This window comes from Podarcis melisellensis (assembly GCF_964234715.1).
Source record: "Podarcis melisellensis genome assembly, chromosome: 13".
Lineage (NCBI taxonomy): Eukaryota > Metazoa > Chordata > Lepidosauria > Squamata > Lacertidae > Podarcis > Podarcis melisellensis.
In genome coordinates this window covers 25,219,903-25,235,961 of record NC_138545.1, presented here as the reverse complement: position 1 = coordinate 25,235,961, position 16,059 = coordinate 25,219,903, and the positions used below count along the sequence as shown (strand labels likewise).

The following is a 16,059-nucleotide window of genomic DNA, read 5'->3' as shown; positions in this document are numbered from 1 at the left end:
GAATTTGCATCATACAGGCAGCAAGTTATCCCCCTATATTTAAGAGTTACTTCAGTTTTGACCATGAATTATCAAAATATGTTTTGTCAATATGGGGATTCTCTCAAGGTGCATCTGCCCTCAGCATATTTCCACAAACAAAGCAAGTAAGGAAATGATGGCAGAAGGACTCCTGTGTTCCTCCTTTAGAATTCAATAAACATCAAGAACTTGCAAACACCACAATCTACTAGTTTTGAAACAGTAGTAGTTTTTTTAAAAAATAATAATAATGATATCTATATGGAATTGAAAGCTAAATTCTCATTTGAATAAAAAAATATTTGTTTCTCCTTTTTTGTTCACTTCTTTCTTTTACCTTCAACATCCAAAAATCCTCTTCCAAAGTAGTAAATATTTGTTATCACTAGAGGACTTAAACCTATACTTATCTTCCTGTTTTCTTCTAGAAGCACCAATCATTTAAGTAATGAATGCAAAGATAGGCAATGAATCCTCTGTCTCTGAATTTCTGCTCCTGGAGTTCTCAGCAATACGAGAACTGCAGATTCTACACTTCTCTCTGTTCCTGGCATTGTATCTGGCAACTGTATTTGAGAATCTTCTCATCATCTCTGCTGTAGCTTTTGACCACCACCTTCACACTCCCATGTACTTCTTTCTGATGAACTTGGCCATCCAGGATCTAGGGGCTGTTTCAGTCACCATCCCCAAATCCATTGTGAATTCTCTCATGAATACCAGACACATTTCTTACAGTGGATGCATTGCTCAAGTTCTTTTATTTGTTTTCTTTTTTTCATCTGATTTTTCCCTTCTTACAGTCATGGCATATGATCGCTATGTTGCCATTTGCAATCCATTACAATATGAAATGTTGATGAACAAGGCAGCCTGCAAACAAATGGTTGCTGCCGTGTGGGTCGCTGGCCTTCTCTATGCAGTCATGCACACAAGTGCAACTTTTGCAACCCCTTTCTGCTCCAACATTGTCAATCAGTTCTTTTGTGAGATCCCACAGTTACTTACACTTGCCTGCTCAAACTTCTACCTAATGGAAATTGGAGCTTTAGTGGTGAGTATAATAGTTGTGTCTGGATGTTTTGTCTTCATTGTTGTCACTTATGTGCACATCTTTACTGCAGTTCTAAAAATCCCTTCTGTTGAGGGAAGGAAAAAGGCGTTCTCCACTTGCATACCTCACCTTGTTGTCTTCTCTGTATTTTGTTTCACTGCATGTTTTGCTTACCTTAGGCCTCCCTCTAAGACTCCATCTGATGGGGACTTTGCATTAACTGTGATGTATAGCCTTGTACCACCCATGTTCAATCCAATAATCTATAGCATGAGGAATAAGGAGATAAAAAATGCATTATCAAAACTGTTGGGTTTGAGGCAATCTCCTCTGGATATATTTTCCAGGCTTGTTCTGAAAAGGTGTAATTAAAGGGAGTTCCTGGAATATAGCATCAATTCAAGTTAAATTTTCCTGATAAATTCATATATGCAGACTCAACATCTGCCCTGTGTCACATGGTCATCTTGCATTCCTTTGCTTGTCAGATTACATGGCATGTTGATAATACATTTATGTATGTATGTTGAAGTTTATACCCCATTGTTCACTTGCATGGCTTTCAAAGTGGCCTACAACAGGCTGAACACATCTCAGTAGCACTTACTCCTCTGTTTTATGGATAGTAACAGGTCATGTTTCCTGTCTACTCTGTCACCCCACATCATGCAAAGAGCCATTTTAACAGAGTATTCAGGTTTTCAAAGGAGTGACAGCATCTAGATGAAATGATTTTTGGTGTTGCCTAGATTTCATAGATTTACTGGAATGCCACATGCACACATATCTGAATTAACATCTCAGCAAAAAGTACATGCATGTTGGAGGCAGTCAGAAATACAAACACTGCCCTGTGATAGGGAAGTATCAGTATGCATGGGAACTAATACAACCTCTTTGCAAAAATGTGTTGCCATCTAAAGGAAGCTCAGGAGAAAACACAAAAGAGACACACCTCATCACCCGCCAGTGTAGATTTTTACATCACTCCTGAAACAAGAATAGAACAGGGACCAGAGGCCTCCCTCTAAGATTCCATCTGATGGGGACTTTGCATTAACTGTGATGTATAGCCTTGTACCACCCATGTTCAATCCAATAATCTACAGTATGAGGAATAAGGAGATAAAAAATGCATTAGCAAAACTGTTGGGTTTGAGGCAATCTCCTCTGGATATATCTTCCAGGCTTGTTCTGAAAAGGTATAATTAATGGGCGCTCCTGGAACACAGCATCGTTGCAAGCTAAATTTTCCTAATATATTCAGATATGCAAACTCAACATCTGCCTTGTTTCAAATGGTCATCTTGCATTCCTTCAGCTCAGCTCTATCACACTTTTGCTTGTCAGATTTCATGGCATGTTGATAATACGTTTATGTATGTATGTTGAGGTTTATACCCCATTGTTCACTTGCATGATTCTTAAAGTGGCCTACAGCAGGCTGAACACATCTCGGCACCCCTTAATCTTCTAACACATTGATAATAACAGGTCATATTTCCTTTCGGCTCTGACACACCGCAGCGATTTTAACCAAGTATTCACGTCTTCAAGGAAGTGATAGAACTTAGATGAAATTATTTTGGGGGGGAGGAGGAATTCACAGATTTACTGGAATGTCGCATGAACACATATCTGAATTAACATCTCAGCAAAAAGTACATGCATGTTGGAGACAGTCAGAAACACAAACTGCCCTTTGATAGGGAAGTGTGAGAATGCATGGGGGGGGATACAACCATCTAAAGGAAGTTCAGTACAAAATACAAAAGAGAGAAATATCCTCACAAGCCAGTGTAGATTTTTACATCACTCCTGAAACAACAACAGAACAGGGACCAGAGGAATTCACCATTCCCTTAGAAACAAATGGAAGTGTGATGGAATAGCAGCATAGATAAATGTGACTGCAATGGACAGATCTTGAGACAGCAGCAGTCAGAGTTTGTTAGAACACCAACCAATCTGGAAGAACTGGTGAGTAAAAAATACAGAACTTTGTTGTCAAGCAGATTGGGATTGTATGCCAGTTAAATAGGCACTGTTTGTTATTTAGACAGTAACCTGGAGAGAGAAGGACCTATTCGGATTCGGATTCGGAACTACTATAGTTAAACATGGATAACCAATTTGATTCCTTGATGGGGAATTTAAAAATCTTATAAGGGGTTGTAAGATAGTTGCTAGGGCAGTGAAATAAATGCCCATTGTAAGTGGAAATAGTCTATCCTGAGAAGAAGTTTGAAGAAAAGTGCTGACTGTGGTTTTAAAGTTCAGTGTAAAGAGTGTCTGCCCGAAACTACATGCTGTGCCTTACATGAATAAGGTGGTACCTTGGGTTGCATACTCTTCAGGTTACAGACTCTGCTAACCCAGAAATAGTGCTTCAGGTTAAGAACTTTGCTTCATGATGAAATCGTGCTCCGGCGGGGCAGCGGCAGCAGGAGGCCCCATTAGCTAAAGTGGTGCTTCAGGTTAAGAACAGTTTCATGTTAAGTACAGACCTCCGGAACTAATTAAGTACGTAACCCGAGGTACCACTGTGTGCATGTATAAAATGAAGTGTTGTGCCTTTGAAGAGTAACCATACAGCTGGAACCCACATGTAAGTGTAAGGTAACTGAAGTCTCCAGTGTTGTTAATAAGGAGAGTTGTATCTTTGAAACAGAAAATTGGTCATGCTTTCCAGTTCCTATTTTCAGTGAGAGAGTCTGACACAGTGATCACTGACACAAAGTATCAGAATATTAAACAACAAAACAAAACAAAAACCTGGTCCTTTTAGAAACAAAATACTAGACCATAGTTTTACACTGGAGAAGTAATTCCACAAAGAGAATGTTGGCATAATTCCGTTCCACCTTAAGAACAGATGTGTGGAATTGTTGTATGTCACATGCCTGTTTACACTCCAGCACAGCTTGCTGGGAACTTTCGTTTTGTGCATAGATATTGCTTATGCTGCTTGCTTTGGACATGAAGGGGATCAGACATGTTTTCCTTTTGCCCTGATTGATGTATGCTGAATAAACTGCTTGTAAATATGCTCACACATACTTCTCATGCGTGGTGTTATCTCTGCTGATTAGAGCATGCCCTAGCTTTTGAAGTTCAGGTCATTGATTCATGTGGCACCAAGGACTGGAGTTTGTCCGGTACACCAACTGCTGGGATGGAGCCAGCTGGGGGCCTGCCAATTGCCCCAGTTTCCTTGGTTGTATGCTAACAGAGAATTGAGGGTCAGATTTCAAGATCAGATGGAGGCCATCCCATTTACAATATTATGTAAATACAGAATTTTTGCTAGGACTAAAATCTTTTCATGCTCTGGGACTTATTGAAAGAAGGCGCACAATAAGCCACACAAAAGACTTCATATTGAAAAGAGGTATCCTTATTTCTTTTAAGGAATAGGCAAGGTGAACATTGTATTTAAATGGAAAATACCATTACATATAAAGAGCTTGTGTTTATGCACATATTTCATATTAAATCTGCCTCCAAGGTGCACCTCAAGACTTTTTGGTGCCTTGTGGCAGTCAGTTAGTAGTTTACTCCTCATCTAGTGGCATGTATCAGCAGAGTCTTCACAAATTTCCTGCTCGCATTAGAACAGCTTCTTCCAGAGTCCGTAGTTAATGGAAAATCTCCTTTTCCACACAGTTCAAAGTACCAAAGTGTTTATTGTCTCCAGACACAAGAGAAACCTAAACACTACTATGTGTACAGTTCTTCTGGACTTTGAAGTGAAGATATGTAAAACCATAATGAAAGCAAAGCCCTGGAGAGTATTATACCTTTGTCTATGTGTAGACATAATTCCTGAAGCAATGGCTCAGTAAGTCATATACTCAACCTCCTTGGTGTTGCCATGGTAACAAAGTGCACCTGGCAACCTTATCTCAGAATATTCAGACATGGTGGTTGTGCGCCTTAAGACATGAGCCCAAGCACTCTGTAATTTAACCTATTGTTCATATGACATCCAACAAGACAATGTATCACATTTTTAAAGGAATTGATAGCAGTAAGATATATATGAAATCCTTTCTTGTGGTAGTATTATCACAGAACCTGATGAATGACTACAGCAAATTTTTGAATATGTTCAGGACACAAATAGAAAAAGAGGTGCTGAATGTAAAACAATTCACACCTTTCTATATGGGAGACCAATATAAGCAGGACAAACCACAAACCCTTAGTCACCATTGCAAGCAAGGGCCTCAAGAACACTCCAAGTATTATTTTTCTCCAGGTGAAATCTATGGTATTTCCTTTGAGTTTACACCTGGTTGAAATTTAGTGGTGGCTCTTGCATTGCCCAGAGCTTTTAGCAGAGTGAGATAAGCAGTGAGACTGACTGTGAGGTGGTATGTGTGAACGAACTGATAGTTTAAAAATTGCCAGTCCCTACAAGTGCATGCACTGAACTGAGATAGGGCAAAACAATACACTTCAGATGGTTATATATGCTCATTGCAAGCTAGTGCGTCTCGCCCTAACTGTTCCTCCATGAGAAATTTCACTGCATGCCACTGAGCTAGCGGGGTGGCAGAAAGCAAAGTAAAAATTATAAAGCATTTATGTAAAAACCCTTAGACTCAAAACAGATCTTTATTTCGCATTACAAAATGACTGGGCCACATAACTAGATAAACGAAGATCCCTTGCTGAGCTCTAGTTTAATAGAGCTCTAGTTTAATAGGTCCAGACTACAATATGCAGAACACATTAATTCTGACTTAACACAAGGTGTCTAGTCTCAGATACAAAAGACACAGAGACAAAAATGTACGATGGCACAGGGTTATGAACATACATCCCATATCATAAAAGGGAGGAGAGAATAGCAGAAGTAGGAAGAACACAGCGGGGGGGGGGGATTCTGAGCTGGTCATATCTCACACAAGTATTTTAAATATTATATGTTATGTTGTTATGAAACAGGATGGTTTAGTTGCATATCTTCAGTATTTGTGTTAGACCCATGGGGCAAAGTCTTAAAAAAACACCATGGTTGTTTCGTGTGGGACTCTTGAGTCCAAGCATCCAGGAAAGAATTGCTATTTTGTTTGGGGCTCTTGAGACCAAGCTCCCAAGAACATAAATATAATCATGGTACTAATTTTTCACCCCATGGTAAAATCATCGTTCTGCAAGTATATACAAACATTTTCACTGTCTCAGAAGGAAAGGACGGAGAGATTTTTTAAAAAGAAAAATAGATCCATGAGTGGCTAGAAGAATACAGAACATCTTAAAGTGATGAAGAAATTGCATCTGGAAATCTATTTTTTATAAAGAAAAATAGTAAGTTGTTTATATTTTTATAACATTAGTTATACCTGGACAGCTTTCGGGGAACAAAATGCAGACAATGCTACTATAGTCTATTTTGTAGAATGGGAAATGGTGCTTGTTTTAGGGTTTTCCTGAAACCTGACATAGACTGCACATAGAAAAACCAGTGACCTGGTTTCCATGACAAGCTAAGCCAAATTTCTTGCTGCTGTAGTCACACACATGAATAAATTTCTAGACTGTTTGGGTAGTTCTGCCCCTATAATTCCCAGAAGAAAAAGCACTACTTAGCACTAGTTTATCTTAGGACGATGGTGCAGTATCAATATGGAGTTGAAAGCTAACATCTCCTTTAGATGAAGATTTATTTTTATTTTTTTTAATATAATTTTTATTAAGTTTATAATATACAAAATCCAACTTCCAAATACATATTTCCATAGATCTAATAGACTCCCCCCATCTTCCGAGCACTGCATTCTCTATCGATTCAAAACCTCAGCAATTTGTTAACTTATTTTAAACATAATAATATGTCTTCCATTTTATCGTGATATCTGGTCTCTAAACATGACAGTCCAAATCCATTAATTTTTAGTTTCAACACAATAAAATTATTTCATTACACCACTTCTGTCTTGTTATACCTTATTTTCCAATTCAAAAATTTTCCGATGCTGAAGCTGTAATTTCCTAAAAAGGAGCATTTTTTAACATTCATACAACTTATAATGCTTTTTCAAATAATCCTTGAACTTTTCCCAAACTTCCTCCGTTTCTTCTTCTCCCGAGTCTCGAATTCTGCCAGTCATTTCAGCCAGTTCCATATAGTCCATCAGCTGCGTCTGCCATTCTTCCAATGTGGGTAGATTTTGTGTCTTCCAGTGCTTTGCCATCAAGATCCTTGCTGCTGTAGTAGCATACATAAAGAAAATTCTATCTTTCTTTGCCACCCTCTGGTCCACCATGCCCAGGAGGAAGGCCTCCGGTTTCTTGGGTAAGGTAAATCTAAGCACCTTTTTTAGTTCATTATGTATCATCTCCCAGAAGGCCTCACCTTCGGGCAGGTCCACCAGAGGTGTAAGAATGTCCCTTCCTCCTCTTTACATTTCCAACATTTGTTGTCAGACAGGTGATATATCTTTGCCAGCTTGACTGGGGTCATGTACCACCGGTATATCATTTTCATAATATTTTCCTTCAGGGCACTACATGCCGTAAATTTCATTCCGGTGTTCCATAACCTTTCCCAGTCTTCGAACATAATGTTGTGCCCCAAATCCTGTGCCCACTTTATCATGGAGGATTTAACAATCTCATCCTGTGTATTCCATTTAAGCAGCAAGTTGTACATTCTCGAAATTAACTTAGATTTTGGCTCTAGCAACTCTGTCTCTAATTTCGATTTTTCCTCCTGGAAACCCACTTTTTTGTCCGCTTTAAAAACTTCCTGGATTTGGGCATAATGCAACCAATCTCGCACCTTGTTTTTTAACTTTTCCATACTCTGCAACCTCCAATTACCTCCAATTTTTTCAATTATTTCCCAATATTTAGGCCAGTGGGCCTCCATATTGAGTCTTTTACGTGCTTTGGCCTCCATCGGTGAGAGCCACCTCGGAGTTTTACTCTCCAATAAGTCTTTATATTTTGACCAGACCATAAAAATTGCCCTTCTGACAATATGGTTTTTGAACAATCTATGAACAAATATGCATGCCACCCAAAAGCATTATCAAATCCTTCCAGGTCGAGGACATCGGTGTTCTCCAATAAAATCCAATCCTTCAACCAGCAGAGGGCTGCAGATTCATAATATAACCTCGTCCGGCAGGGCAAACCCCCCTCTTTCTTTCGCATCAGTTAGTATTTTAAACTTTATTCGGGGCTTTTTGCCCTGCCAGACAAATTTAGAAATATCCCTCTGCCATCTTCCAAAACATTCCACCTTGTCCACGATCTGGAGGGCCTGAAACAAAAATAACATTTTCGGCAATACATTCATCTTTATAGCAGCTATTCTACCCAACAAGGAAAGTTTCAGTCTTGACCATGTTTCCAAGTCTCTTTTAATCTCTGACCAACATTTCTCATAATTGTCCTTAAACAAATTCAAGTTTTTGGAGGTCAAGTACACCCCTAAGTACTTTACTTTTTTAACCACATTTAGTTCCGTTTCTTTTCTGAACTCCTCTATTTCAGTAGTTGTCAATTTTTTTGCTAGAACTTTAGTTTTTTGTTTATTCAGCTTAAATCCCGCCACCCGACCAAAGTCAGAAATTAATTCTAACGCTCTTTTAGTACTAGAGGCTGGCTCCTGTAATGTTAATACCAAGTCATCTGCGAATGCTTTCAGTTTATATTGTTTCTCTCCGACCACAATTCCCTGTGCCAACCGGTCATTTCTGATCATGTTCAATAGCACCTCCAGGACTGAAATAAACAGCAGAGGAGATAGAGGGCACCCCTGTCGTGTCCCTTTTTCAATTTTGAACTCCTCTGTCACCACGTCGTTTACTATCAATTTAGCTTTTTGTTCTGAATAAATTGCTTCTATTCCATTTTCAAACCCCCGCCCTACTCCCATCCTTTCCAAATTTTTCTTCATAAACATCCAAGAAATGTTGTCAAAGGCTTTCTCCGCATCAATAAAAATCAACACCGCTCTTGTATTTGAGTTTGTCTGTAGGAATTCCAAAATGTCAATGATGTTTCTTGTGTTATCAAATAAATGCCTGCCAGGGAGAAAGCCTGCTTGGTCCTTATGAATCACTTCATTTAATACTTTCTTAAACCTGCTTGCCAAAATGTCTGCAAAAATTTTATAATCCACATTTAGGAGTGAAATAGGACGGTAGTTTTTAAGTTGGGTTTTTTCAGTTTCTAATTTTGGTATCAACATGATGAAAGCTTCTTTCCACGTTTCCGGTGCCTTCTTCCCCTCCATAATCTGGTTACTAACTTCCAACAGTGGTTGTATCAACGAATCCTTCAGTACCTTATAGTATTTGGAAGTAAGTCCATCTGGTCCTGGAGACTTGCCCAGTTGGAGGTTCTGAATGGCGCATTCAATTTCTTGGAACGTAATATTACAGTTCAAGGTTGCTCTCATTTCCTGAGGTATTTTTTGTAATCCATTAGTTATGAAAAATTGGTCCACCTCCGAATCTTTTTGTGGCCTTTGTGAGTAAAGTTCTTTGAAATATCTCTGGAAACACTTTCTAATTTCCTCGGGTTTCTGAACCATTCTCCCTTCGATCTCTAGATTTGTAACTGTATTAAGCTTTTGTCTCTTTTTCAACTGCCAAGCCAGCAGCTTCCCACACTTGTTAGCAGATTCAAAGGATCTTTGTTTCATTTGTTTAATTTTCCATTCCACCTCCTGATTTATCAGTTTCGAATATTGTGCCTGGAAAAACTTCACTTCCCTCAATACTTCCTTTGATTTAGGCCTGGATCTCAATTTTTTCTCTCCTTCTCTTATTTTCTCCAAAATCTTCTCCTTCTTTTCATTCCAGAGCCTTTTTTTGATCGTATTCTGCTGTATTAGAAACCCTCTCATAACTGCTTTACTTGCGTCCCAGATTGTTCTTTTTTCCACATTTGTCTTTAGATTTATTTCAAAATAATCCTTTAAAGCTTTTTGGGCCTTCCTAACAATCTCCTGATCTCTTAACAAAGCGTCATTCATTTTCCATCTGAAAGATCCGGTTGTGTTTAATCTCAGTTCCATTCTCAAAGCATTGTGGTCGGAGCAGGTTTTTGGGCAGATTTCCACTTTTCTAGTCTTAGGTGCCAGTCCTCTAGTTATCCATATTTGGTCGATTCGCGTCCATGTCATATGGGCCTCAGAAAAGAAAGTTCCTTCTTTCCCTAGAGGGTTCTTGATCCTCCATATATCAGTCAAGTCCAAATTGTCAGTCATTTCGAAAAAAGTTTTTGGTAGTCTGCCGTCTTTCGTTATGTTAGCACTTTGCGACTTATCCATATTCACTGAGACGACTCCGTTCATATCTCCCAACATGATAATGTTGTTGTAATCCAAATAGTCCAGCATAGTCTCATGCAGCCTCTTGAAAAATTCCGATTTCCCTTCATTTGGGGCGTATATTCCTAAAATTAAAAACTTTTCTCCTTGTGTCTGAATTTCAACCGCCAAAATTCTGCCCTGTTCATCTTTAAATACAAATTTTGGTGACAAGTTCTCCTTTGCATATATCACCACTCCTCTTTTCTTGACTTTGTCCGATGAAATAAATTCTTGGCCTAACCTCTTATTAATTAACACTTTTCTGTGGAGTCTTGTCACATGTGTTTCTTGCAAGCAGATAATGTCCAATTGTTCTTTTTTCAAAATATGAAATACTTTTCTCCTTTTTTCTGGAGAGTTCCCGCCATTTATGTTCCAACTAAGAAGCTGTAGAGACATCCTGGTCTAGTACTTAAGTATCACAGTTGGGTATCTATGTTATCCTCCGTTCCCGAAGGATGTGGTGCCGGTCCGCCTCCAGATGGTCCTGGTGGTAATCCCGGTGGTGGAGGCCAAGAATCTGCGGCTCTCTTTTGGAGGTCCTCCTCGTTGTCGTGCAGGAACTTCTGCTGGTCCTCTAGTGTTTTAATTCTTACCTTCTTTCCTTTATAGGTAAATGATAAACCTTGAGGGAATTCCCACCTGTAAGGAATTGCGTTGTACCTTAACAGTTTGGCCAAGTCTGTATATGAGGCTCTAAGGTCCAACAGATATTTAGGAATGTCTCTATAAATTTCTGCTCTTTTGCCTTCAACTTCCAGAGATTTTTTAAAATGTTGGCCTAGTATCTTGTCTCTTTCCTCTCTTGTTCTCAAGCAAACCAAACAGTCTCTGGACTTGTCTTTCTTAGCCGATCTTCCCAATCTGAAGGCCGTCACAATTTTAAAGTCTTTGTCTTCCTCAACCCCCCAAAATTTAGAAAATAACTGCGTCAAAAATTCCTCTAGGTTGCCCTGTTCCAGTTCTGGGACGGCCCTCAGCCTAAGATTGCATTCCTTACTTTTCAATTCCACCATTGACAGGTAGGCTTGCTGTTCTCCTACCTGTCTTTTCAGAGGTCTTACTTCCCCTTTGATCTCCTCGACCTTTTTGCACGCTTGCTCAGCTTTTTGGTTGGCTTCCGCAGCTAGTTTATAGTTCTCTACCGTAGCTCCTTGCAATTTCTCAATGGCCTGGGTATGCTGGGAAACCTGATCTGATAACTTACTGATAGTAGATGTAGCTCTGTCAATTTTAGATGACTGATCATCCACCTTTTTATTCAGAAGTGCCAATTGTTCCAAAATTTGTTTCAAGACTGGATCAGTTCCTCCAGTTGCCATATCTTCTGTGGCAAGCGTTTCAACTTCTTCCTCCTGCGCCGTCAGCACAGTTGGTACAGAGGATCTACGTTGATGGATTAACGTTGTTTGAACAAGCTGCCCAGCTCTCTTATCTTTTTCTTTAGCTTCCTTAGCTTTAGCTGCTCTTGTTTTCCCTGGGCCACTCATCCCGCAGCTGCCTCTGTTCAAGGTCAAATAGTCTTTCAATCCATGAGAAAGGCAAGTCCAGAATGTAAACAATTAAACCACAAAAAATCTCAATATGGTACAGTTCCCAGACCTCTATACCTCCGCAAATCCACTGGGGGGGGGGTGTTTCATAGGAAGGAAAGTTTCTTTTCCACCATCAAAGTTCCTATTTCAACTTTTATAGTCCCCAAGTTCAAAAAGGAGGCTTCCAGATAAATCTGTTTCAAAGTAGTGCCACAAGGTGACAGAAAGGTTCCAGTATCAGTATTAAAGCGATAATGTATCCATCAATGCGACAATTTGTACTTCAGAGAAAGTTTCAACAGCCTGACAGTTCTCCTTTGCAACACTGGCAGCCCGACAGCTCGGTTATCCCCTTTAACTCCACGTCACTCCACAGTAGGGGGAAGGTTCCGTGGCAAAATAAACCAAAAGATTTAATCCTTCAATCCTTTTACTTTCTAAAAACATAGTCTATTGATGCCCCTTCGTGCTACTTTCAGAGTCTCTTTTTAAGCACTTCAGCCCACACCGAATTCTTTGCTTTGCTCTGATTAGCAGGATCGGGAGACGGACTTCCTGTTACTCGCCTCCCGTTTTCAGCCGAATTAAATGAATTTAAGTCAATCTTTAAGTCAATCTTTAGTACTCCTTACTCACGGGTAAATTGCAGCCAATTCCGATGTTTTTCAAGAAGAAAGGTCGACGCTCATCAGCAGCAGCAGCGCGGCTTCACTTCCGCGAAAAGAGCGATGAACTCACAGCGCCGCTCCCCCTTTCACGCTCCGGAGCCTCTTACGAGGTCCCTTCTCCGTTTCTGGGGGGGCTTCTGGCACCCGCCGAGTCCCACGGCCGCAGGCTCGCTCTGCCTGCGGTTTGTCTTAATGGGTCTCCGCTTTGCCGCAGCGGACGACCCTTTTTCGCGGAGCCCCTCTTCACAGTGTAAAGAGGACCGCCATTGCCGTTTTGCGCCACCTCCGGAAGTCTCTAGATGAAGATTTATTATTACACTATTTTGTTCACTTCTTTCTTTTAAATCTATTTCCCACAAAAATCACATCCAAAGCAGTATTGGTTACCAAATATAAGTTATCAGAAGAGGACATAAACCTATACTTATCTTCCTGTTTTCTTCTAGAAGCATCAATCATTTTAGTAATGAATGCCAATGAATCCTCTGTCTCTGAATTTCTACTCCTGGAGTTTTCAGCTGTACGGGAACTGCAGATTCTACACTTCTCTCTGTTCCTGGTATTGTACATGATAATTGTACTTGGGAATCTTCTCATCATCTCTGCCATAGCTTTTGACCACCACCTTCACACTCCCATGTACTTCTTTCTGATGAACTTGGCCATACAGGACCTAGGGGCTGTTTCTGTCACCATCCCTAAATCAATGGCCAATTCCCTCATGAATATCAGACACATATCTTACGCTGGATGTATTGCTCAAGTTCTTTCATTTTTCCTTTTCTCATCATCTGATGTTTCCCTCCTAACAGTCATGGCATACGATCGCTATGTTGCCATTTGCAATCCATTACAATATGAAATCGTGATGAACAGGGCAGCCTGCAAACATATGGTTGCTGGTGTGTGGGTTGCTGGAATTCTTAATGCAGTCATGCACACGAGTGCAACTTTTGCAACCCCTTTCTGCTCCAACATTGTCAATCAGTTTTTCTGTGAGATTCCACAGTTACTTACACTTGCCTGCTCTAACATATACCTAATGGAAATTGGAGCTATAGTGGTAAGTTTAACATTTGTGTTTGGATGTTTTGTCTTCATCGTCATCACTTATGTACACATCTTTACTGTGGTTCTGAAACTCCCTTCTATTCAGGGTAGGAAAAAGGCCTTCTCCACTTGCATACCCCACCTTGTTGTCTTCTCCTTATTTTGTTTCACAGGATGTTTTGCTTACCTTAGGCCTCCCTCAAAAACTCCTTCTAATGGCGACTTTGCAATAACTGTGATGTATACCATTGTACCACCCATGTTCAATCCAATAATTTACAGCATGAGAAATAAGGAGATTAAAAATGCTGTATCAAAGCTCTTGGGTGTGAAGCACTCTTCTATTAATATCTTTTCCAGACTTATCCTTTAAAGGTTACATTTCTTTCTGTAGCTGTAAGCATAAGGAACTGTGGAGATACCATGACCAGTTACAGCTTCTAGATACATTTTGATATGCAAATTCAAAATCTGCTGGGTGTCAAAAGGACCTCTTGTGTTCCTCTAGTGTAGATGTAACATTAACATTGTGTAAATGCCTGTTAATTATGCATTTAGAGAGGGACTGTCTGTCATTTAGTGCATGTCTAACCCTTTCTCTTCTCCAACAGCATTCATCTGATAACAAGCTTTTCCATAGAATGCCATTTCTTTTTATTTAACGCTAAAGTGGGTTTTCCTGAGGAAATGATCAGGGAAAGGAGAAAACAAGCCTATTTACATCCTTGGTTTCTAACTATTGAAGAAGTAAAAGTGTGGATGAGCCCTTGTTTAGGAACTTCAGATGAGAAGGACCTGTTCTGATTGGATTTAGAGATTAGCTTTAGAGGGCAACCCAATTTGCTTCCCTGAGGCTGAGAAAAAAAATCCTAGAAGGGGCTGTGAGATTCTTGCTAGAATGCACAAATGTCCATTTTAGATGGAAATAATCTATCCTGAAACTAGTTTTAAATAAGAGTGCTAACTGGGGCTTAAATGTTCTCTGTAAAGAGTTTTTGCCTGAAACTATTGTGCCCCACATAAGTAACATTTCTAAAATGAAGTGTTGTACCATAACATACTGACTATTAAGTTGGAATCCTCATTGTATACTGTATATAAAATTGTTCCAGAAGTGTCTCCTCATTACTTTGAACCTTTGGAGGCAGATAAGTGGACACAGGGCATCCTTCCCATAAGTAAAACACCTGGCTGGTGTTGTTGTTTTTACCAAGAAAGAGTTAAAACAGTTGTCTCCCGTGTTGTTACTGCGGAGAGTTGTATCTTTTAAAAAGTTGATCATGTTTCCCACCTCCCATCTTTAGTTAGGGAAATTGACACAGTGGCCACTGACACAATTTCTCAAAATCTTAAAAAACAAAACCACATCCTTTTGGAAAATGTAAGAGTTGAGATCCACACGGGGAAAGTAATTCTACACAGGAAATTGGGGGTCAGCTTCCCAGAACAGATAGAGTTCATCCTATTTGTGATAGTGTATGGGAATACAGAACTATTGCTTGGAGAGAGAAAAACTAGTCATGCTCTGGGATTCATTGAAAGATGACATGCAATTTGCCAAACAAAAGGCATTCACATTGAACAGAGGTACCCTTATGTTTTTGGAGAAATGAGCAAAGTGAATGATGTATATAACATCTAAATAACATAGCCAAAAAGACAAGTGACACATGTTCCTTGCAAAGTTCCTTTGGACCTCACAAGGCTGGAAGTACTCAAATGTATGGAATCTGTATGAATAAATGAAAAGAACTCCATGTTCTGTGGACATGGTATGCTAACATAGTCTAAAGATTTGAACACAATATTCTGATTATGAATTGTCCATAGTTGCCTCCAGAGAAGGCATAGGAACTGCTTTAGTAAAGGGATATTTTTTTAAAAAATATATTGTTAAATGGTTAATTTATTTATTAGATTATCAGTCATTATTTTTGCCCAAAGCATCAGAAGTCTACTTTAATAGACCTTAAATCCCAGATACATATGGAAACTCCGGAGACAAGTGGTATGTGCTACACGGCCTCTCACCAACCACAAAAGTAACCACACACAAATAGAAAAAGAGCTGCTGGCCCTTGTATTTGAAAATTATAAAGTATTTGCTGGAAAAAAGGCTTTGGATCCTTGTTTGGCATTTCAAAGTTACAGGGCCACTTCCTTAGAGCAGGCAAGTTCCCCTGATGAGCTCTTGTTTCATAGAAAACTCAGGACCAGGCCAGCATGCGTGTTAACACCTTAACTCTGATTTAACACAAGGTGTCGAGTCCCAGACACATAAGATACTGAGACAAAAATGATATTATGGAGCAGGGTTATGAGCATAGGCTCCTCTGCAACCAAAGGTGAGGGTTGAATGCATGATGGTATCTCAGGGACACACAGGGATGTTGT

At 39.6% G+C, this 16,059-nt stretch overlaps 2 protein-coding genes across 2 annotated transcripts; both read left to right on the top strand.

Moving 5' to 3' along the window:
- Nucleotides 1-469: 469 nt before the first annotated feature.
- On the top strand, nucleotides 470-1,447 carry LOC309356068 (olfactory receptor 14A16-like; the record flags this gene model as incomplete). Its single annotated transcript, XM_081887248.1, has 1 exon — nucleotides 470-1,447. One exon carries the CDS (start codon nucleotides 470-472, stop codon nucleotides 1,445-1,447), a length of 978 nt encoding a protein of 325 aa, XP_081743374.1.
- Nucleotides 1,448-13,081: 11,634 nt separating this feature from the next.
- Nucleotides 13,082-14,038, top strand: LOC309356067 (olfactory receptor 14A16-like; the record flags this gene model as incomplete). The annotated part of the gene is made up of 1 exon (XM_081887247.1): nucleotides 13,082-14,038. The coding sequence occupies one exon, from the start codon at nucleotides 13,082-13,084 to the stop codon at nucleotides 14,036-14,038; it is 957 nt and encodes a 318-aa protein (XP_081743373.1).
- Nucleotides 14,039-16,059: the final 2,021 nt, after the last annotated feature.